At 40.6% G+C, this 25,325-nt stretch overlaps 1 protein-coding gene across 11 annotated transcripts in view; it reads left to right on the top strand.

The window, feature by feature from the left end:
• zranb3 (zinc finger, RAN-binding domain containing 3) overlaps nt 1-25,325 on the top strand; it is a 145,463-nt gene that overhangs the window by 105,258 nt on the left and 14,880 nt on the right. For all 11 annotated transcript variants that reach the window (XM_071463932.1, XM_071463930.1, XM_071463931.1 and 8 more), the window contains 4 exons: nt 1,881-2,177; nt 7,903-8,057; nt 17,426-17,530; nt 20,850-20,992. In XM_071463932.1, the coding sequence (XP_071320033.1) occupies nt 1,881-2,177; nt 7,903-8,057; nt 17,426-17,530; nt 20,850-20,992 (700 nt within the window). The remainder of the gene's footprint in view (nt 1-1,880; nt 2,178-7,902; nt 8,058-17,425; nt 17,531-20,849; nt 20,993-25,325) is intronic.

Genomic DNA, 25,325 nt, shown 5'->3' with positions numbered 1-25,325 from the left:
CTCTGTTCAACCATTTTCAGGTTGAATCAGGGGTGTGGAGTTCCTGTGTTTGCAGCTTTTTCGGGCTCAGAGCGTGGGCATGATTTAGTCCTTCAGCTCTTTCACCAGTAGACCAGCAATTTGTCTCTCAGCACCTACTGTCAGTGATGTACACAGGAAGAGGGCAATTTGGTTATCTCCTGGCTCTCGGCACCTCTCAGCTAGCACTCTATGCCTGTCCTGATTTTTAGCATTTAACAACAAAGTCCAGTTGAATCTTTGTCGAACTGTTTGATATGTCTTTGTCACAGGCTGCAGCTGTTTGATTCCCTGCAGACTGCAATAAAAGCTTTTCCTCATACGCTTATGGCCTTGGATCATGCAGAAGATCACATGCTTTTTGAATGTGTTTAGCAGTGTGTAGTAGTAGTAATACGTTTGTGTGTCTGGATTCAAGACTCAATTTTAGAACCTTATCAAGCCACTACACACATAATGGGGCCCTGATTGGGGGGGAAAACAAGGGGGTTGACTGGTAAAGTCGAGGCGCGGCCCTCTAGGATTTCCCCGTTAACATCTTCCTCAGTGGGGACAGCTTAACACAAATTGAGTCGTCTCTCTGCGGTCTCGCTCAGCTTGTTAGCAAAGGGGGGCAGCGGTGGGGCCAGGAGCCCGGAGACTCAGATGACATTTGAGGAAGCCGACTAGAGGCTGGCCTTTTGAAGAAACGAGCAGCAAAGAGGCAGGATCACTAATTAGCCCTCTGCGTCCCGAAGTCTCACAACTTACTGTCTTGTTAGATTTCACACCTCAAGTTCAACAAATAATGTGAAAGGATATGATTTAAATTTAACCAGGAAAGTAGGGAAAAGAAAGTGTATAGTACTTCTCTTGAAGAAGTTTTGCGCAACAGGCTAAATGTGAGATTCACATCTGCCTGTTAATGCTACCTTGGATTTTACCTTCACAAAACGCTCAGAACAAGACTTAAAAGTATAATTTTTTAATTATTTGAAGTCTGGGGTGATGGCATAATCCCTGCATTCATTAACATTTTTATGTCTTAGATTTCTGCTTGACCTTCACAGAATTACAGCATTGTGCATGAATGAAAAGCACATGAATGGTTTAAGAGCAGAGCTGCAGAACAAGCTTGATAGCCGGTCTATGAGGTGCCATAAGCTGATCCTTTAAAGCGAGATCTGCGACTGGCAGTCCGCCATTATCAGCTGTTTGAATACCACCCGGGTGCACAGATGCAGCAATCGCTGACAATTATTTTGTTTAGATTTGATTGCACATGATGCAGGCGGGCAATTAACAAAACAACGTGACGCGAGCATAATTCATTCTCCCAGCAAATTATATTGGCTGTTTGATCCGAGGGCTGGTGGAAGAGGGTGGGGTGGGGGGGAGGGGGGACAGGTGTTCCATCTGCAGCTCTCTGTTTCACTGCTGACGTGCTGCTGAGCAAGGAAAGACTACGGTGTCCCCAGCAGTGGACGCTTTCAGTTAGTGGTTGGTCTGATGATAATTAAAGAAACATTTCCCGGATAGTGTTTTATCTGCACTGTGAATGCTTCCTTGTAAAAATGAACATCCTCCTACACAGACTTGGGTGTGTTTACACGTTCCACTACATCCCTGCTAATTTCTATCCAATTCACACCTCTGAAATTGTCAGTAAAGGACTTATGATAGCTAATAACATCACTAATGAGCCATATTGAGTTTTACTTTCATGTCAGCAGTCATTCTGTCACACTGTCACACTCCTCAGATGATGGATATCTCACTTGGGAATGAAACTCTTCAAAGTCTGATCACACTCTGCAGCTCGGCCAATAAAGTAATCTCCATCTTTCTCTCCCTCCTCTCTCCTTCTTTCTCTGCTGGCTCAGAGCCACCCAGGCCTCAGCAACCCCCCTCATCTGAGAGGGACCAGGCGCGCGTCATCCTCTCCAGCTCCGACAGCGAGCCACCGCTCAGCCAGGGAAAAGCCCAGCCTCTAAAACCGTGCAAAGACAAACAGATCGAGGAGAGGGAGAAGGGGGAGGATGAGCCTCCGAAAGACAAACAGAAACTAGGAGAAGCAGAGGAGGAGGACAAGCGGCGGCTCAAAGGCAAACAATCAGCGGGAGAGCGAGGCGACAACGTCGCTGGCAGTGGCGGCTGCCTTCCCTCTGACCACACACAGGGTAATCCCACCTGCAATCTTCTCTTTTTCATATCTAGGGAAATTGGCTGGTGCTGCATTGTCACCCGCCCATATAATGCTGTTTAATATCATCACTTCAAACCAATAAGGGACTATATCTCATTCCATATGGGGCTAGGCATTATTATTCTTACTATTATTAGTATCTAGTTGGGGATATTGCTGATATCTGCACTCAGGAAGCTACAGGAGACATTGAGTCAAACCTCACTAATCTCCAGAGTGCAGCTTGTTGAAAGCAACCAAAATACTCTAGGTCTGAGGTTTGATCACTGTCCAGCAGGTAACTGATGACCTCCTGACTGACTGTTTTTAATAAAGTGGGGCGAGGTCTAATTACATAAAAGGCGCAAGTTCCCTCCCTGCACCAAATGATTCTTGAAACACGACCTGTTTTCCCTGTCCACTCCGGTTATACGTGAACATGTCTGCGAGTCTCTCAGGGCTGTGAGGAAACAAATTCCCAATTACACAGTGTGTAATATTGCAAATTAAGACCTCTGTGTTCAAGTACTTGTGTCTCAAAGGGATACACAAAGCAATAAATTGCGCTAATTACAAAGAACTAATTACACCATGTGCAATATGAAGAGCTCCTAAAAAAATTGCCAGACTAGCAGAGTCTAAGAAAAGCCTGTGACCTGGGTGTTGCCTCTGAAAGCGAGCAGACATTTAGGGTCAGAGGCACTGAAGGATGAAACTGAGCTGATATCAGTTACTTAACATAGGGATGAATATTGCCCAAGCCATTTAGGTTTTAACAGCCAAGCTATCAACCTCTATTACCCTCTAACATCCGGAGATCGCTTTTGCAACAACTTGGCAGATTCCTTTTCTTTCAGAGACACACACACACACACTTTGACACCTATTAGTGCCCAGAGATCGTCAAGTGTTTAATTTCTCGTCTCGGTAGCTACATGTGGACCCAATGGTCTAGTACTGACTCGCACTGCCACCGCCCCCCCCCCCCCCCCTGCAGTGCCTCCTGCGTCCCCACTCTCAGGTGAAAAAATCCTAAAGGTGAGCGAGAGGCCTTTCTTTTTCAAAAAACACCAACGTTTAGACCGACTCTGGGGGAGAGATAAAAGCTTCACTGTCGATCAGAAATGGCAGCACTAAAGACACACTGCTGGATGCCAACTTGGCCTCTATGTCGCCTTTTGACAAGTCTGTCTGTCTGTCTGTCTCTCTGTCTGTCTGTCTGTTGTATGGTTATCAGTTTGTCTGTCTTTAAGTCAATTTATCCTCTATCAATCTGTCCATCTATCTACCTAACTATGTATCTATATGATCTATGACTGTCTTTGTCATCTATTATTTTTCTACCGGCCTGTCTTCCTGTCTGTCTGTCTATCTGCCTGTCTGTTAGTCTGTCTATCTGCCTGTCAGTCTGTCAGTCTGTCAGTCTGTCAGTCTGTCTGTCTGCCTGTCTGCCTGTCTTTCTATCTGTCTATCTGCCTGTTTGTCTGCCTGCCTTTCTGTCTGTCTATCTGCCTGTTAGTCTGCCTACCTGCCTGTTAGTCTGCCTACCTGTCTGTTAGTCTGCCTACCTGCCTGTTAGTCTGCCTACCTGTCTGTTAGTCTGCCTGCCTGCCTGCATGTCTGCCTGTCTATCTGTCTCTCTGCCTGCCTGTCTGTTAGTCTGCCTGCCTGCCTGCCTGTCTACCTGTCTATCTGTCTATCTGCCTTCCTGTCTGTTAGTCTGCCTGTATGTCTGCCTGTCTATCTGTCTATCTGCCTGTCTGTCCATCAGTCTGCCTGTCTATCTGCCTGCTTGTCTATCTGTCCACCTGTCTGTCTGTCCCATTGGTGCTTAGTCAGTTTGTTAGTTACAGGCCACTGTCAGTCTGCTTGTCTATCTGCTAGCCTGTCCATCTATCTATCATCCTGTCTGTCTGTCTGTCTGTCTGTCTGCTTGCTTGCCTGCCTGCCTTCCTGCCTGCCTGCCTGTCTGTCTGTCAGTCAGTCTGTCCTGTTGGTAGTTAGTCAGTTTATTGGTTACATGCCGTTGTCAGTCTGTCTCTGGCAGACTCTGTGGATTTAATACGAAACACAGCAGTTGTCCAATAAAAGTGACCTATGGGGTCAGGAGCGGTGCCTAATAATTTTCCTCTACCTGCCCGTGGTTTTAGAAGGCAAACTGCAGAGCTGCCGGCCGCCCCCACCTCTTGATTGCTCTGAGATTACTTTCCTCACAGCACAGACAGGCAATCACTCCTCCTCCACCTCTCCGTCTCTCTCTCCTCACTGTCTGTCGCTCCGTCTATCTGCATGACCCAAACACTTAAACACGGATGCTCGATCTTTTTTTTTTTTTTTGGACGCTAGTTCCAACATTTCAGCTGCACCAAACGTCTTCATACTTGCAGAACGCATTTAGATTTTTTTTTTCATATCTTTTGTTTCGATCCTGCAGAAGATGAGATGACTCAGTCCAATTAGGCATTGTTTTCTTTCTCTTGCAGTAAAATAACAGATAAATCCCTTGGGGTGTTCTGAAGGCACTGTTCATACTGTGTAAGTGACAGTCTAATAAGACGGCTTTGTAAGATGAATTGCCCCCATCGTATAAATGGCCCACTTAATGCAGCTGGCGCGTTCCGCCACTGCAAACAGGGGAAGGGGGAGACTGCTCCCAACAAATATAGGGTGCACATTGCAGAGCTGCGAGGAGGTTTCATTGCAGATGTAGAAGGACAGATCGATGGGATTTTTGTGAAAAGCTAGTGTCCTAAAAAATGTTTTGGTTCTAGGTTTGTGGCTCTGCACTTTTCTCTTGGCTGGTCACTTTGGTATTTTCAGACACGAAGTGGCCCTTTCCAGCTGCAGCCGGGGTGAGATCAGAACAGCGTGTACCAGATCCAGGGAAATTACGCCCATAAGAACGGGCAACATAAAAATGAGAGATATGGATGTTGTGCAGGAGAGGTCAAGGAGAGGAAATTACTTATTAGGATGATCTCACCTTGAAACTAAAAAAGTGTTAACATCAAGTTGCATCACAAATATTGAATAAATCAGTGGTGGAATGCAGCTATCATAAATGATCAAACATAAGCAAACATTTTAATTAATAGCTAGTGTTAAATTCAAGGCTATAATCAAAAGATATGATAGAATTAGTGAATGAAAACAGTGTTTGTGTTAAGAGACTGCAGAAATATACAACAAAAAATGTACTTAATGCTGAATTTATCAAGGAAGGATAGAAATATAGTCTGAAATAAGTCTGATTACTCTGCAGGTGAGGTAGTTATGATGATATACAAGATGATTCACTGTTAGATCATTTAGAGCTTCCCTACTGTTTCTAAAGTCGTTAGATCAGCTGCACCTTAGCATTCAATTTGTAAATAGTTTCCTCATATCAGTTCAAAGAGCTGTAATCTGAATTTAATGTTAAAATGTTTAGCTCATCTGTGTTGACAGCCTTCAAAGCATGATGGGACAGATGCTGTATCTGTGGTCCAGTATCTTCTTCTGTCGCGATTTATCCCGTAACCACCAGAGACCCAGCCCAGGTACATGGCAGCACTTGTTTGACGGAAACGCTCTTGTCTCAGACATCAGGCTGTGTCGGTATTTTCCCACATTAGCAAATGGACACACACATACACACACACACAGACACACACACAGACAAGGCAGACAACTGGCCACGCGAAGTGATTTAAGGCAAGTATCATTGGAGTGTTATAGGTCATTGTCTAAATGAAGCGTGGTCGTGCAGCGGCGGTCTCATTTCCACCGCCTGACCTTTTCTCGCTGGATGCTGGCAGGATGAGCAAGCTACACAGCTGACATTAATGACCTACTCTCTCTTTTCTTTTTCTCTGTTTCTCTCCGTCTGTGATTGTCATTTCATCACTCTCTCTCAGTCTCCGTCCTGTTGTTCAACAAATTCCTGAGTGAACTTGTGAAAAATAAATTGGGAGGTTTTCTGTCAAAGAAATGGGAAGTCCTATGTAGCTGCACAGCATTATGTTAGAGGAATAGTTCTACATTCCAGGAAATATGCTCATTTTCTTTATTCAAGAGTAAGATAAGAGGACTGATGCCAATTTCCTGTCTGTGTAGTAAGTACACAGCTGGATTTAAAATCTCATTAGCCTAGCTTAGACTAAAGGCTGGAGCTAGTGGGTAACAGCTAGCTTATGCTGTCCACAGTAAAAAAAAAACAAAAAAAACAAGACTGGGTCAAAACCTGATTTTATAGCCGCTACATCATCTGACAAAATCAACAAACAGCTTTCAAGATTATAGGCCTGGCCCTGTTTTTGCAGTCTAGCCAAGAAAAAACCTCTAAAAACTCCTCTAAAGCTCAATAATTAACACAGTGCGACCGATTTGTTTAACTTTTACAAAAAATGGGGATTTAAAAATTACAAAACAACTGTTTTATGATAGATTTAGAAAAGAGATTTCATAGATTATAGTTTCATCAAGACAGCTTTAAAGGCCAGTCACTTCATTTCGGTGGAATCCTGCGTTCAATAGATTCAGCTCTGATGAACTTTTACAAGCAAATTTGCACCACTAACCAATAATTTGCACCTTTAACTAGCTTGTTCACTGCTAGCTAGAGCTGGCGCTGTTTTACCATGATTTTGACTGACTAGCGCTCCAGCTGGCTAGTGTGTTAGCAGTTAGCATTTTCTTTTCCACTTTATTAACAGAGCAATAAGAAGCAGGAGAATTTTCTCAAACCAAAAAGGTGCGGATAATTTTTTAAATTGCAAAATGGTTCATGGTTCCTGCATAAAATTCACCAATTGGCTCTGCAAGCAGTAGCAACGTCACCAAACTTCTAGTACCACATACCACTGACTCCTCTTTGACCAGTCAAAACTAAAAAAGTTTCATCAGAAACGTGTGATTCTTTTGTACACCCAAAAAAATATTTTATCCTTTTTAAAATTGACATATTAATAAAGTGCTGATGTTTTGACAAGTCTGAAATGTTAAGAGCCATAATTTATCTCATGAGTTCAGTTTTTGTTTGAGTCTGAAAAACTGAAATCATCACCAGTGTGTTGGACCAATTATCAAACGAGGGGACATGACTCGCTGCCTTTATGGTGGTGATCGAAAACAAAGCATGCTCCTGCAATTGCACGCCTCATTCTTTTCACCTAATATTTATTCAGAAACTTAAGTTAAGATCAGTGACCAGCATGTGGTGTGAATGTCCAATCAGGTCCAATTATGAGAGACGTCCTGTCTTTATTCTGTGCTGTGTCTGTTCACCGTTGACAACGTGGCATATTCAAAATGACTGTTAAAACAGCTAAGTGGAAAAAAAGCATTATTGGGGTTTTCAGACCTCCACATGTGGGTTGGTTGTTTTATCAACTGGTGACAGCAAGAAGCAAAATTGACTTTCATTCCTATTTATATGAAAATGTCACAGATAATTACTTCATGATCAAGTGTTTGAAAGCAATAAACATCAATATAAGGTAATTCTTTCAAACGTGCTGTATGTGCATACACATTTCAATGATCTGCTTCAAATGTCATATCTTCCTAATATTGTGCTCTGTATAAATAAATCTTAAAAGCTGCTGGAGTTTTATGTCTCTGCTAGTGATTGCATCACCAGAGGAGCAAATAGAGGTACCAATAAAGCTGTGAAAGCCAGTAATGAGCCAATAATATATACTCAGTGAGATATTAGTCAGCCTCTTCCTCTCTCCCTGCAGACCGGGGAGCTGCAGCGTGTTTGTCTTCCACTGCTGATGCTAATGACGATGATGAGGACAATGATGGTGATGACGGCAGCACTACCCATCCCGTCTACCCGGGCCTGCAGTTCTGCGCCAGCCAGTACACAGACCGAATATATCTTTACTCCAAGGTACTGCAGCCTGTGTGAGCGTTTGACTGTACACACTGATCACGGTTAAACTCATCTCATAAGGGTACCAGAGATGTTTTACTAATGATTTTTTCATGCTTGCTTTTTCCTTAAGGTTGTGAATAGATGGTGTCGTTACAGGAAATGTTGTAATGCCTTTACCCCAAAGTGTGTGAGGCGTGTGTGTTATTGCCAAAAAAAAAAAAAAAAAAAACAGAAGCAGCAGGGCGGCTGTGGTGAGATCAAAACCAAAATAAGAATTTTCGACAAAAAATTCAGAGGTTCAGATTCATGAATCGACTTTAGGAAAATCAAAAAAGGCTTACAACTCGACTTGGACTGGAGTCACCAGTGACTTAACTTGACTTTGAACGACTTGATATCTTTGCCAAGCACAAAGATTAAAATTTATGTTCAACTCTTCATTCCTCTGACTTTGGATGTACTTTGTATCGCTCTGACAGCAGCCAATCACGTTGCATAAGCAGGAGAGAAAGTTTCATTATCACATTCTGACATCGACACATTCAAGTAAACAAACTTCTAATTTAATCTTTTACCAGTTTAAATGACATTTGGTATTTTATTTTATTATCAGCTGTAGCTAATTAAAGTGAATATGTTATTTACATCCCAAAAGGCCAAAATGAAAGAGTTGGCTGTTGTACTGTGTCTGTACCAAAGAGGGGAAAAGAAGTATCACTCTGTAGTGTCACTCTAAAACCGTAAGTGGACTGACTAATATTTGTAGTTCAGCTACAGCTGTTATCAATATTTCATATCAGGTTTCATCTGTGGGTCATGAGCAGAAATGACTGTTCACGGCATGAACATGAACACAGCACGCTCCTATAGACTGTAAATAAAGATGGATGTAGCCTCTGTGACGTCATCCATTGGTTTCTGAAGAGTGGCTTTGAAGCTTGGAGTGGGCTGCTCACCGTCGCCATCTTGGCAGTGCCTGACTCCGCCTAACTCCCTGCTCAGAGGTGGAGGCGGGGCATGTGGAACCGTGACTCACTCACCTGTCATTCAAAGTGGCCATGCTCTCAATTATGCAGAACTTTAAGCCTTAATAAAATTTAAACAGATGAGTTACATAAAAAAATCATCCCCTGTCTAGTTGTCATGAAGGAGGATTTTATTTCTTTTGTAAAGCTGTACTGTATTTTAACACAGCTGCTACAAAATATAGTCCTATATAGCTGAAACACTGATTTCTCAAAAAGGACAGATTTCTATTAAATCTTTGAGTTTCAGTAATTTTTATCTTGCGTCAGAAATATTGAAAGTTGAAGACAAACAGATTAATTAAGAGATTCAAAAGTGCTTCAGATTTGATAAAATAAATTTGAACCCAAACTCTGCTGCAGGAATATTACACCAAAGTACATCTGATAATTTTGCTTTAACATTGAAATAAATAAATTTAAACATTTAAAAGCACTTATTATTTTTGTGAATTAACTTCAATAACCTACTGTTTAAAAATGTTAAATTTATTGAAGGGCACATAATGAGTTGTTCAGAAATAGAAACAGCAGTTAAGGATTTGGTCTTGATGTGGGAATTTACACTTGAGATTTTCTTGTTACTTACCTTGACTTTATCATAAGAAAGGAATTTTGTAAAATCTTATTCTAAAATACACTCTGCCTATACGGCAACCAAACAATGCAGAATAATTACTGAATTTCATATCAGTTTTTTTTCCTTGTGCAATATAAGCAGCTTTTTTATTTTGCCTTTTCTAAACAGAATTCTTGTCTGTGGAAAAGACCAATGTAGAAAACACAGGTATGCCTGCAGTAAAAAAAAAAAAAACACACATTGACACACTTTCTGTTGCCAAGAGGCCTGAAATGAAAAGAAAATGCTTTTTACTGAAAGCTGCACATGCTTTCACAGCTAAAATGTATTTTTGCATTCTATGTAAGGTGTTGTTTTGGTCTTTTTAAAGCTGCACCAAGTGATATTTTCATCTAGAAATACACCTGTCTCCCAGGTCTTAGTCACTAAGTGGGGGCACAGTCAGCAAATGTGACCTCATAATAATTCAAGGTTGCTAAAGTGATGAATTCAGAAGCGACAACAACAAATGTATACTTCTATTCAGAGGAAGCAGGACTCAATAATGTCATATTTATGCTTCTCTTGTGTGTAACAGGAAAAATATTGTAAGCTGAGTAAATTCCTGCTAATATTATGTCACATGTATGGGTACTGGATATTAAATTTCACTTATCCCTGCATCCATTTAAAAAAAGGTAAAGTGCAAACATCTTTTGCAGCTTTAAACATCAGGAAACAGGAGCTTTTTATTAAAGTCAGAAGTGTCTGTTGTAATCATTTTCATTGCAGGTCTCAAGGCAATAAGAATAAGTAAAACTGAAAGGGCACGAGGAGTTTTGATACCCACTCGATGTTTTGTTCCTTACCAGTGTGTTCTCGTCATACTCAGCTGAAGAGTGAACAAAACATAATTAATTTCTTTTTCTTTTCAGAAGTCTCGTCGACATCAGGATCGCTTTATTAAGATAGAGCTGTGAGCAACAATTCAGTTATAAAAGTAAGAGACGTGTAGTTCTGTCACAGATTGCCAATTAGCAAATATGACGAACGTGAGAAAATAGTTGCAGACGGCATTAAGAAAGTCAAAGTTTAAGAATGAAATGTTTTCTCAACTAATGTTGATTAAAAGAGCTGCAAATTATTCCAGTTTCCAGTTGCTTGGCAATAACCTTGTTGACTTCAGATTTGAAAAACATTCATCAGTTTAATGTGTCACTATAGGGTTAGCACAGAATAAAAAAAATAGTGACTGAATAACCTTGAGACTAATAACTAACCTAATTCACTCCTGTGTATTACCAGGGGAACAAGAACCTGAGTCATTTCAAATGTGTTTTTTTTTTCTTCCTTTGAGATCGATCAAGGCTGTGTGGTAAACGGGCGAAAGGGAAGCTCTTCAAATCCATTCACATTCTTTCATTCAATACAAACGAAAGGTTTAGGAATTACCACAGGATTACCAAAACGATTTCACAAGGAGCCGCCCATCGTCAAACCCTCTCCCAGCGTCCCGTCTTTCATCTACAACCCTCCTGCTTTTATCAGAGGACATTCAGATGAGGATTTTACTCAAGATATTTGGTGCAGAAACGTCTTTCTTTTATTAATGTAGATTTAAATGATTTATTTTACTTATAAAGAATCTCAGGTGGAGTACTACTGTAGAATATTTTGTCGTTTCGGTGAAGGTCTGTCTGGTCTGAGGAAATAACCCTGATGATGTCATACTGATGTCTACGACATGGGTTGACTACTCAGGTCATTTTCTCTGCGCTGCTTTTCTTTCTTTCAGCATGAGCGCAATGCGTGATGGTATATTCTGTTTGGTGAGTGATCATCAGTCAGTACTTTTCACAGTATATTGTGGGACACTATGAGTCCACTATATAGGGGATAATGATTCTCAGTGGTCTATGTGGGGAGTAGGGGGTGATTTTGGACACACGTTTACCAGGCAGAGAGGGTGTAATTAAACAGGTGTTGCATTATGGGAAAGGCTCAAGCTTGACTCTTTCACCTTATATTTCCCAGCATCAATCAAGGAAGCACCTGCTGTGATATCTTGTCATTTCACCTCCTCTCTACACCGGACGTTTTGTTGCTACAGCCTTACTTGGTCTGGTATGGCCAGTAGCTTATTGTGGCTAAAGTTAGCTAATTAGTTAGCAGACTTTATATAGATATTGCTCTTTAACTGTTATCACTGACTCAGTTTGATGGCGTGATAGCTACATTTTAGCACTTACTGTTGTCCAATAATAGTCTGTGTCCACTGTTCAACTATAGTTACATAGTCCCTTTAAGGATTGCTGTTGCATAGTCTTCCAGTCTTTGAATAATTGATCGCCAGTGCTTATTAGATCACTTGTTATGGTTATGTGTTTTCAAGCAAGAGAAAACAGTACAAAAATGCAAAATAACAACATTTTTAATCGTGATAAAACATGCGATTAATTGCGAGTAACTATTGAAATTCAGCGATTAATTGTAATTCAGAAAAAAATAATCGTTTGACAGCCCTAGTTAATAATAATGATGAAACGACTGATCAGAATGTACTTGTAAATGTGTCTATAACATATACTGTATAGCCGTGTTCCTGCAGTGGACGTGCTTGTGTGTTCCCAACTTTAAGAAATTTATATCACACTAAATGAACTGATAGGCACCAATACCTCTGACTTGTGTATATAGATGTCTAATATTGTTTCTGGAAGTTAAAGGACAAAAGCAGAAATAGAATAAATGAAAAAATCATCAGACTAGTGACTCAAAGTGCTCTGCCGCAACGATTTTGACCATTACATTTTTATGTCTCTCACAGGTCCCTAAATCGCCCTTTAATGTTACTGTTTTCTGTTATTGACAGATCTTTGTCAGAGTAAAATAAATGGTTGTTACAAATGGTATAAAACGATTCAACACATCAAACAGTGGTAATGAACAATAATAACAACAGCAGCAGCTACAGTGGTAGAACAGTGTTAAATGACTCATAAATTTACAGATTGTCCTCTGTCGAGCTTCCGTCGCTTCATTCTGAAAGAGCCGACCGTGAGAGAGCAACACGGGCACAAAGGAAATGGAGACAGTTTACCTGAAACTGCCTGTCATGTTATCTTTTAAACTGCAGGCAGTCACCTGCAGGGGGCTTTTGTGTGAAGACATCAGGTGTTTCATTCAGATTATCAAGTAAAATGTTCTTTCAGGTGCTTTTGTCTTTGACCTCTGTGGAGCTTCCTGCACCCAAGACGAACTATAGTTTTAACCCCAGCCTGACTCTGATTACACTCCTGTGTATTCTTGGCACTCCTCTTGAGTGCCACTTGCCAACAGACCCCTGTATTGATCAGGTTGTGACACTTTACACCCTTTTGTTTCATTCATGAGGGATCAGATTCCTTCCGCGCTAACGTAGATAAGAGACAAGGCGGTTTTACATAGAGAGGACCAAAGTGCCGAACTGAATCACCAATGGAATATTACCCTGACGGCAATAGACAAGTGTCATGTACGCGTGGCTGAGACGATAAGCCGCGGAGATAAATGTCCCCCGCTGTCGTTTAAATGATAAACTGAAGGAATTCTGGCTGGAAAGCTGTCACGTCGGGATAATCCTGGACCAGGCGTTGAATTCACACAGGGGGCCGCTCGGTGCACAGTCAGAGGGAGATTTGTCACCGGGGATTGAATGAGAAATATTGAGAGTATTAGGAATTTTATGTCCATTTTCCACACATCAAATAGCTGTTTTACTCAAGGATTCGGCGTCCCTGCTCTCAGGCGGGTGGGTGGTTTTGTTTCGTGTCAAGACGAGGAGGAGCAGAAGGGTGGGGCTTACCACATCAGGATGATTCAGACACACATAATGCTGTGCTAAACTTCATTTGAAATCCTTCGCTGTGACTCCACATATTTTGTGGTATTCATATTATGTTGTCTTTTGTGACAAACTTAAATATGCAGTAAAAATGATTATTATCAGGGCCTATATAAATATGTATATACACATATATATATTTTTTCTTTCTACATACTGAAAATGTCCTTATATAACTTATTGTGATACTGGCAGGCATTTTCTAAACCCCTGCTGCCTGCTGTGTATGCATTCTGTATTGCAGACACATCCATATGTAATATAAAGTATACAGAAACAAAGGTATCGATACTAGACAGGAACCCTGTCTGCATACAGTACAGTGTACTGCACCCCAACAAAATTGCATAACGTCTTTCCTTTGAAAATTCTCATTTGTTTCGATATTTCAATATTTTTGAAATGATTGTTATCTGTTTTTTTGGAATGAAACCTTATTTTTGTGACTTGTCAGTGGGGAGGGGAGATGCCTCTTTTCAATCACATCTAGCAGAGCTCTAATCCTGCTCCATGCTGTTACAGCACAACCCGCTCCGCCGTTCCCCTGACTCTCCATGATATTTATTTTACCATAATCCAAATAAACACGTGGGCCTCTGCGCACTGAGGCTACAGCACAGGAAAAACTTCCTAATGTTGATTTGTATCTCCAAATCCATGTGTCGGCTGCCAGCAGGTATTAACCTTTAGACTTCATTTTTTCTCCTGTCTCCTGCCTGTCCTCTCCGTCCAGCATTTCCATGCCTGAAGTGGCTCCGGCAGCTGAAATCCAGATTGTAGCTTTTACCTAATTTCACTGGTCAGCGTCTTCTTTGTGATATGTTCCTGATGTTTGGCACAATCACTGTGGTTTGAGTGAAATTAACACCGAGGGTAATTGGCTTCTCACACTTCAAATTGGCAGTAGTTAGCACTAATGAAGCAGTAATAACTGGGAAAATGTTTTTTATCGTGGTTATTTTTTACAATGATTACGCAGTTACCTCCAAGCCGCAGCAGTATGATTACCTCTAATAACGGTGAAGCACATTGTTGTGGGTATGTGGTGTTTTTTTTGTTTTTTTTGTTTTTTTTTTACACTCCTCATAATCATTACTTTTGCAACTAATACATGTGTACTGTCAAAAGAGAAGCATTATCTTCAAAGTAGTGGACTTGTATTAGAATAAAGAGAAGAAAACAAAAAAGATCACTAACAAGCTCCTTGCTTACCACAAGGAATCACCATGGCAACCAATAAAGAATAAAGTGAATGTAATTATATTCAAGTTCTGCAAGTTAGTCATTAAAGATCTGATTGCATGGCTGAAGATACCTGTAGCTTTAGTGCAAACTGAGCTACAGTGAAACTAATTGCATGTAAAAACAACAAAACTGGTTATGTGGCTTCTAATTATAGAACTGCGGTTGCCTTTGTTTTACATCTTCCACACAGGACCGAATAGATTCCCATAGGTTCAGCTCTCGTATGCTGTAAACTAATTATTTTATTTTATTTTACCAAGGATCAACTGTTCTACTAGTTTCTTTACGTTAAGTCTTTGTGTAAATCCAGGTCCCATCACACGTACCAGGTGTTCATTTGATAACAGGACTGTAGGCTCTATCTTAAGCAGCAAGTGTTTCTGTTAGTTCCAGAGCGACACACTGATGCAGTTTAAGCAGCAAATGCCCATCTGAGCGCCCATGGGTGTGCTGGTCTTAAAATGAGGCGCGGTCATACGCAGTGTTGGTGCGTTGCTATCTTGAGGTGGCGGAAAGCAGTGGTGCCATTGACCAATGAAAACCTGGTTTGAAGTCAGTGGTGCAGTATTTCACTGGTATTTTCAGAGCGCATTATCAAGATAGTAATGTGGTGGGCGCACAACACACTACATTGCACACACACACACTGTCCAGTGCAACTCTGACTGCATTGTTTGTTGAGTGTAGTATATACTGAAACAGAACACAAGAGATCATAGACAGACAGACAGACATATGTGGGTTTCTTAGCTTGCTTGCTTTCCGTGGTTGTAAATAAAACTTCTAGCCCTAATTCTGTTTTCCCCGGGGAACGGTGGAAATCAATGAGAGAGAGAGTGAGCACTGCAAGCCATAAACACACCTGGCACACCTGGCTTTAACGGGAAAGGCACTGATTGGTTTATTGACTGTTACTCCCAGAACACTCCCATAATTGATTGAGGACTAAGTGCAACCCCTGTGAACCATGCATCGGGAGCTGCAACCACAGTTGCACAGTTAAACTAGCAAAAATGGATTTGGACACGCCCTAATTGCACTTGGGTCATTCAAACAGAGCCCTATGTGTCTACAGTCATTCTAGCTTCTTGTTAAGATGTATTAAGACACAGTGGTGCTATTCAGCTAAATGCTAACTTCAGCATGCTAACATGCCCAAAATTAAAATGCTAACATGCTGTTGTTTAGCAGGTATAATGTTTACCATGTTCACCACCTTAATTAGGCGCGTTAGCACGCCACTATCTGCTCATTAGCAAAGTAGTTAGTAAACAGCAGCTGAGGCTGGATTGAATGTCATTAGTTTTGCAGATATTTGGACATAAATCAAAAAACTGGACAAATTTTAAGTTTTGACCTGAAGATGACAATAAAGAAAGGGATCAGCAAAGTTAATCTTGTTGTGGACATGAATGATTGTACCAAAGTTGATGGTAAACCACCCAGTAGCTGTCAATTTCTTAAAACCAAAAGTGTCAACGTCATAGTGGCGCTGTAGGACGTGTGCCGCACAACAACCAATAGTTGTTGAGATATTTTAGTATATTGAGTCAGTATGTATTTCAACAAAGTTTGTAGCATGGCAAAGAATAACTGCGCCTTGTAAGTTCTCATATTTGTTCTCATGGACCTCTTTGACTCATAAAGGTAGCTTTTCCTTGATAGCATCAGGACACTTTGTTTGCAATCAGTCCCTCCTCCTCAGTTTGTTATATAACTACAGTATTACCCTGACATTTATTCTTGTCAGGGGAGGAAAACAACAACTGCGTCGTCATTCACTTCGAAGGACACTGAGCGAGTAAACGTGCGTGGTTGTATTTCTGTTTGCTTTGATTACACCAGTGAGTCAGCAGCAAAGTCCTACGCCTCGCCAACTGTTTGGCCAGGAAAACATGAGGAGCCAGGCAGGACCCTCCAAACAGCCATGAAGGGACTGTGTGTAGCGTGGTGGTGCCACTATATACTGGAACATTTACTGCTTCCAAGAACCGCAGGGCGTGTTTTATGTGTGTATGTTTGAGAGACGGTATTTCAGCCGTTAAGCGGAACATATCAAATAAACTGGCAGTATTTCTGAATTTCAGCTTAAAAAATGACTTAATTAATCAGAAACTTTGCTTTGATTCATTTCCACTTAAAAGAGTTTAAATGCTTTAATTACCGAGCACCATTCAGTCCCTTAAATCACGTAAATATTATAAAATAACATTCCTTATATTGTATGGTGTAATATAGTGCAGAAAAATGTGTAATATTTTTTGCTACTCTTACTTACAACACTTAAAACTATATTTATTTGCACATTATACATAAATATAATTAATATATGTCATACATTTATTTATTACAACTTTGTTATAGTGTATTGTCTTTCATATAACAGGTACATATGATTAACAGGAGGAGTTGTTGACATTATAGTGTGTTATAAACAATTTGTTAAATCTGTTACCATTTGGATGAATAAAAAAATTGCAGTGTTTTTTGATAGATAATCAACAATAAAGCACAGTACAGTACATGTATGTATACGCTTTCTTTGACGATAAGGGGAGGATATGCTATAATAAGAATGGTGGTGGTGTAAGAAGCAGTAGTGGTAGTAATACTGGTAACAAATCTTTCTGCTTAAGGCTCTACTCTTCGTCTCTGTCTCCTCATCTGTTAGGATGGTGCTGCGTTGAACTTGAGCTTCGTCCCTCTGGACATCAAACTAACCAACTGGGACGACCTGCCCGAGGCCTTCAGCCGGCGCCAGGAAAATCGAATACAGGTCTGCCCTTCCCGCCAGGCTGTGTGTGTGTGTGTATATATATATATATATATATATATATATTTGTGTGTGTGTCTTGCATGTGTTTTGATATTCATGAATGTGTGTGGGTGTTTATGGGGATTGGAGTGTTTGCACGAGGGAGGTGTACTCAAGTTAATGTCATTACCGTAAAAACGCCTGGAAGGATCTGACTTTTAGGTCATAAAAAAGTGCCAATATTTTTTTTCTTATGATTGATTAGGAAGACAAGAAAAATGGGTTAGGTGTGACATTACACCGTTTCCAAGATGACAGGAAATTCTGCATATACTCATGAGTGTAGTTGAAAGTTTTTCAGTTTGTGTGCCCACAGGCTGCTTCAGAATCACCTTAATTTCAGACTAAGATAATTTGGTTTGATACCGCAGTCAGCGGGGCTATCTCCCCACTTCCACTGACCCAGAGAAGATGAAGCTATGGGGGTTGTTAAACCTAACAGATATGTTTGTGTCACTGCCATGTGGATCTAATGACACCACTGATCATGAGGAGGAAGATCAGCAGCTCAGTGTCGGGAGCCTGACAGATAGGTGGAGTGTGGACGCCCACCTCCACCACTGCAGAGCCTGGTGGAGGGGGCAGAGGGAGGAGGGGTCGGGGGATGATGGAGAGAGGAGAAAAGAGAGGGGGCGGTTTGGGGGTTTGGGCAGCCAAGGAGAGCAGCAAAAGAGAAAGTGCCGTTTTATGAGGGTCGTTAAAGGAGACGGCTCATCACCTCAAACGACCCCACACGCCAACCAGCTAATATTAAATCCTGCAATCTGCTGTGGCAGTAATAGAGCCGCTGACAGATGCCCCACCTGTCACGTTGTTTATGTTGGTTTGTAAAACCAAGGCGTGAGTTGCATCCCTCCTCTGACCCATCATTCACGCCCTGTTACACTCCAATTGTCCATCAAAATCAATACTAAGCATGCGGTTTAATGTGGGCAGCAACACGTCCTGGACGGGGTGGCGGCGGTGTGGAAACTCAACTCACACTCCAAAGGCTAAACCAAGAAAACATGTTTGAAATGAAAGTCATAGTCAATCATTATCTTAATCAAATATATTGCTTAAAATAATATATTTATGAAATGACAGTTTTATCGTACAGAGTGTCGTCCTCTTCAGTCTATAAACCTGTGCCACATTTTCCCTGCCTATTAGTTCCTGCTGAAGATATGAATATTTAAAAATCAGTCATGGCAAAAGTTACACGGGAGTAAGATTAGATGGCTCACTGTTCGTCAACAGCCTTTAATTCATGTGTCGAAGATGAACAAATTTGTTTCGTGAATCCACTGATCACTGCAATTACACGGAACGAACTGGCTTTACTGTGAAAAATGTTTTAAATGCTGTTTAAAATACTGGTGTAGTTGAGTCCTAATGAAGGAACAAGTCTCCCAGTGCAACAGTGTGGTTAAATAATGTTGTTTTTGGACAAGAGTGAAGCGGGAATAAGATCTATTGTATCAGGCCTTGGATGCACACACAATACTTGTCAGTAACTGCCCACTATCTACAAAATAAAAAGAACGCAGTAACAAGCAACTGAATAAGTAATTGTGAAATTCAACCATTGTTCAATGTTGAATTTAAACACAGCTGAGGTTATAGTCTTGAAATATTTTACTCATATGTAAAATATCTATCAGGATCAGTTCATTTTTGGTTGTGGGATCTGTCGGCGACTAAATATCACTACCCCTTTTTCCTTCGGAGATGAAAGCATGATTAACATACAGCTTTGACCAGCCTCACTTTGATAAATCAAAGCCCTCCCAGTTTCCACCCACACACCATCTGATACTCACCTATTAACCCCTGTGACTTTTGAGAGGCTGGAAGCTGGAAACACCATCCCACTCTGCTCCTCAGTCACGACTTTTCACATCTGATTCGACTCCTCGACCTTCGGATAACGGAGTAAGGCCTCATGAAACTTTTACCTTCTCAGGACATCGCTGTTCTTCTGTCAGAGTCTCCAGAAAATCCAGTACGTGTAGAGCAGGTTTTCCTTGATCAGTCATGATATTACATCCATCCGGTCTGCAAAGTTTTGACTGCTGATCTCCTCCTTGGCTTAAGTACTTCTATAATAATATCAGCCTCCAACCTGTTGCCCTAAGCTCAAACTAGAGCAGGGGGATAATTCAGTGTTATCTTATTTTAGCTTAGCTTATCTTAGCTCATTGACATATTTTTTTGAAAAGCCTTTTTCTGAATTTATGTGATTTAATGCCCTTATTTGTAATTTTTTTTTAAAAAAAGACAACATTTTGATGGATATTTTAGATATAAGTAAATATCTCAATGCTGTAAATTCAGCTGTATTTAATTTTCATTTCACAGTTACTTATTCAGATGTTTTTCACAGCACTCAATTTCTTCCGTAGATAGTGGGCAGTTGACAAGTGACAGGAGACGTGGGGAGAGGGAGGGAATGAAATGCAACATGTTGACAACAAAGGCTTGAATCTTCACCATAAGGCAACCAGGATGCCTGAAACTTGAGTGGTGATTTTACAGTTATGTATTGAGCTGCTTATAGGATTTGTCTGAGTGATATGGAACCAAATTTACAGAGGCACACATGGTAAAAATATAGGTTTTTCTCATCATCCTTTTAAATGTTCTTCTTTCAATTTTACTGTTCTATTTTGTTTCTATTCCTTTTAGAGAACAAGGAACTTGTTACAGGGATATTCGGATTGTGCTTTGCTTTTAATGAGTAGTAAGTTTTATTTCTGTCAGAATATGCATGATCCATCCTGCTAGAACATCAACAAAGCAAGAATGGCTGTTATAATAGCTTTGAATAGTGTCTGTATAATGCACATTGAGTTTTATCTTCACAGAAGTAATCTTTTCGTGAGCGAAAGTATCATTCATGGGAAAAAAAACATTCCTCAAGTGTAATATATGTAGATAAATTGCCCATTAGGCCTTTGTGCTTCATGTGCTATTTGTTATTTTGCCAGGGAATTTTCTTTGAATTCTTGATTTGGCTGAAAACATATACAGCTCTCTCTTGGTTTGATGGGTTTTGTTCAGCTATCTGGAAAACTGTCTCCTTGTGTGTATCAGTGTGTGCGTGTGTGTTCTGCAAGTTTAGATTGTTTGTTTTCACCCCATTGCTTGTTTTTTTTTTTTTTCAAAATTGAAACAGTAAAAAATGTTTTGCTTTTAAAGAGACTCCATTGTCCAGACTATCAATTTGTGTTGAAGATGAAGGCTCCAGTGGTTTTGGTTTCAGCTTGAAATTGACTATGAATGTCGTGCCCTCCTGCAGGTGCTGAGGTTCGTTCAAGAGTGGAGCAGCCTGGCAGCCATGAAGAAGAAACTGCTTAGACGCAGCGGCCTCCTCTTCCACAGCCCCACTCTCGGCTTGCAGCAGCTGGCGGCCGCCCAGCGCCCTCACTCGAGCACCAAGAGGTCAGATCCTTGCTGGAAATACGTTCTTGAAGGAAATACGCTACTTTGACTTTCAAAAACTTAGCTTAACATTCTGGTACTTATTTATAGTTTGCTAAACCCCTTCTCAGAATAGTGATTTTCTAATCACAGCCTATGAACTGAAGCTCGTCCTCTCAGCTCTGTCAAGCTATGGATTTCAACACACATTGAAGTGGTGTTCATGGGGCTATAGTAAGAGCAATGCTTGGCATTTACAGAATTTTTAGCTTTTCCAAACCCAAAAACACACAATGGAAAATTGATTAAGCAGCCTGTTTATCTACTCCACAGTAACCTGCAATCTTTAACATTTCCAGCTAGTAGCTTACTACGAATGCAGTAACCAAGAGTTAACTCCAAGGCCAAAGAGCACAGCATTCACAACTAGCACATCCACTGTATCGTATTTACAGATCAAACTTTATTGATCTCCACAGGGGAAGGAAAGAGGAAGAAAATAAGTAAAAAAATAAAAAATAAAAAAATAAAAGTAAAAACTACTGTAATGATAACAGTAATAATAGTAAAAACACTGTATGTAAATTTTACAATTCATATCCAGGTTTCTTTAACATTAGCATACAGCAGGTCCAGGGTCCACAAACTGAGGGAAAGTGGGGAGAGTCTTGAGCAGGTGAAGTGTCCGGAGATCATGAAGAAAGTACGGGGGGTACAGAGTCTGGGGTCTCACAGTAACAGAGTGGATGATGTCACACATGGTTGCCAGGTTAGCAGAGGAAACAAGAACCAGTATGGAGTCTGAGAACTCCCTCTGAGTTCAAACCTTTTTTCTTGTAATGTAAAAATAAAACACACTGTAATGTACATTAGGAGGCCAAACAGGGTTATGTTAGAATGAATAACAGTCTGATTCATTTTACTCATCATGTTTATGCTACTAAGACCAACCAGTGCTACACTGCAATACAGGAACAGTGCTGTGTCTGTGTTTCACACAAGTAGCTAGTAAGTGCTCTTTTAAAAACCCCTTTAACAAGCTTCTTTGCTTAGAAAACAGCTGGAAACATCTAAAAGTCAGTCAGAAACATTTTTCAACCAATTCACAGAACTAGCTTAATCTGCAAGCTAGCAGATGTTAGCCCAAATAGCAAGCATTATCAGGCTAATTGAGCTAGCAAGCTACCTCATCAAATCTGCTAGCAACAGATGTCGTTTTGGATAGCTCTCCAAAAAAATTTAAAGATTTCCAGACAAATATCTTCCCTTGTAAATTGTTGAATAAGAAATAATTTGACCTAGAAGTTGTGATGTGAATTAGTTCCCAACATTATGTCAGAATTCAAGAAGCGATGTGTGAAATTTAACAGCGAAATGAGCGGATTAGTAAATACTAACTGCCCCAGGCGTCATGGAAGGCTGGATAGTATTTGTGTGTGTGTGCCTTTCTGTGTGGGTGTATCAAAGGGTGTCAGCTGAGGGATAAGAGAGGACGGGATGAACACTGTGTATGTGCACGTGTGTTTTTTGACAAACAAGCATTGTTGCTGGCACACTAATTACAGCTGGCGTGGATAGAGGCCGGGAGAGTTTGCCAATTACAGGGTAGACTCTTGTGTGTGTGTGTGTGTGTTTGTGTAACTGAGAGAGAGTGTTTCTCAACCAGGGGAACGTGTTTGGGTGCATGAACCTAATCAAGGTGTGAGTAGGAGGCAATTGGCCCGGCTTGATTTGATACCTGTTTGATTTATTCACTAATCAGAACCAATCAAGCTCCAGCTTCTGCTCAGCGGGGCGATCACAGCTCACCTTCGCAGCAGTGAGACGCTCAGTTTTCAACTACTTCAAACTTAATGCGCTTTGCCGGGGTTTCCAACACTGTGGATATTTTCGTCGTGAGCCACTCATGGTGATTTACAGTGATTTTAGACGTGTTAAGAGGATTTTAATCTGGTTTGCATCCTGCCTAAGCACGCTTTATTGCTAAAATGACAGCAAACTCAGACTTTAATGGTTTATTGCTTCTATAATACGGCATTGTAATAAAGAAAACAAATGTGATTTTTTTTTTTCTGTACATATGTGTACTTTTCTACATGTTGCTAAACAACACATGTAAGCAGAAGTGGTTAGTGAGATTCAGTTAACAATTTAATGTGCTAATTAACTGTCGACATCACCCATGTATTCACTAACTAACTAACTAACTGAACACTATGATATTTGTTTTACAAAATAAAACTCTCAAAGTAAAATAAAAATGTGAAGGGGAAGTGTATTTTAATGTAAGACAACAACAAATGTGTAACAACATATTAACCATATACAAAATCAATGAAAGATATTAAAAAGAAGTGTTAGAAACAACAAACTGTCTGTTACATTCATAGACTGTATATAAAAACATAAGAAGTCTATTGGAAAATGGCCCTACTTCTCACTTGACTTGTTACCTCAGTAAACGTATTCCTAATGAGTTTATGGTCTTAACTTCTCGTTTCAAGTCTTTCTCAATACAACATGATGTTTATTTTTTAAATTATGGTCCCATTTAGAGGAAAAAAGATGATAAAGCAGGGTATGCATTAGGGCGGGGCTACTGTGTGATTGACAGACAGCACCACACACGGCGACCTGCCTGACGATCAGAATAGAGTACAGAGCACGTCAAATCCACCCCTCACTCCTCCTCAGCTCCACCTTAGCGTCCAAATATAGTTTCTTCTGGTTTCAAAAAAAACCAAAATGGTGACGGCCAAATTGCGAACTCGGGGCTTCAGAACAGCAGTTCACAAACCAATGAGTGACGTCACGGTGGGTTGCAAAATGGTTACATTGTGTTTGTAACATGTATAAACCTCTATATATAACATAATGCCCAAAACCATATTGTAGAGCATCTAAAAAGAAAGTGGATAATGAAAACATCATCATTTACTTACATTAAAGCTCCACCACTTTTAGCATTGCACTTATATAAAGATGAGGAACCTGTGAGAAACAGACTTTAAAAAGAAAAGTCAAAATCGAAGCAACAGCAACCAAGACATTGTGAATTTTAGTCCCTAGAATGAATCACAGCACAAAAAAAAACACTGGATCCTACACTTCCCATTGTGCAACTTGATAGCATCTTCCTCCCTGAGAAATGCCCACATCTTTCAAACTCCACACGCCCAGTTTGTAACACAGACCCTCTGCTGTAAATTTGAAGTCTCAAGCCAAAACTGAGAGAAGGTTGATAGTTATCGAAGCTCCTCCAGTGCCACAGAAAACATTTTGACTGGCTGAGTGGTCCTGCTTAAGATGATTAAACTAACTTCTTCTCGCTAACACTTTTTTTTTTTATCGTATCAGAGCCTGTTTTTGGTACTGCCATTTAATGTATACGCAGAGTCCACCTTACCTGTGCAGCATTCAAGTAACCACTAAATCAGTCATTATGACTGAAATCAGAAGGATAATAGCTTTAAAACTGCATGTTTAGTCTTGATCAAGCACAGATTTTTGTATGTACTCTTGAATTTGCCATCAGGTTAATGGGTGAACATATGCACCTCCATGTTTCTTCTCCTGAGGTCGACCATTGCAAGTGTAATTCCCCATAAATAAACTTACTTACCTCCGACATTCAATATACTGTTGCTGCACCAGCCCAGTGCAGGAGAGCATCTTCAGCTGGGCCACACTGGGGCAGCAGCTTGTTAGTCTGATTTCACACAGCCGAGCAGTGTCTGGCCCCAGTGCTGAACCGGGGGCCGGCCTGCTGTCCTCAGCTCTGTGGGTCTGCAGGTAACGCCGTCAGCAACCCGCTGCCGCCACAGGCCTCCAACAGCACTCCTGCAGCTGTGCATCATATGGCTGCCATGTCCAGATAATCCAGTACAAATCATATTAGCAGCTGCATTTCGTGACCAGACACTTCTGTGTAACTACTGAAAGTTATTTAAAAATAACTAAAAATAAGCTTATTTGCTCTCTTCTTAAATATGAAGCTCTCAGCAGCAGTAAAGGCGTTACCAAGCAACCAGCAGAGACTTCATAAAGGTTACTGCTCCCAGCTAAGCAGTCCAGTACATAACCACCCTTAAAACTGTAAATTGATATTTTTACACTTTTTGTTCAGGTTAACTAAATAAGAGCTTCAGAGGTGCTAGCATTTCCACGTTTCTAGTCTTTATGCTATGCTAAGTTAATTGGCTGCTAGCTTCAGAATCATACTTTGCATAAAGTCATAAAAGTGAATTGTGTATTTCCCAAAACGTCAAACCTTTCTTTTAAAGGTGTGAACAAGCATAATTATCTTTCCAATAAGTGTTTCTGTTGTGTATCCTTGATGTCCAACAAATGGCTT

The sequence above is a fragment of the Trachinotus anak genome, unplaced genomic scaffold (assembly GCF_046630095.1).
Source record: "Trachinotus anak isolate AG129_WGS33_773 ecotype Australia unplaced genomic scaffold, CSIRO_AGI_Tana_v1 ptg000026l, whole genome shotgun sequence".
Taxonomy (NCBI): Eukaryota; Metazoa; Chordata; class Actinopteri; order Carangiformes; family Carangidae; genus Trachinotus; species Trachinotus anak.
This window is presented reverse-complemented; position numbering and strand designations above follow the sequence as displayed.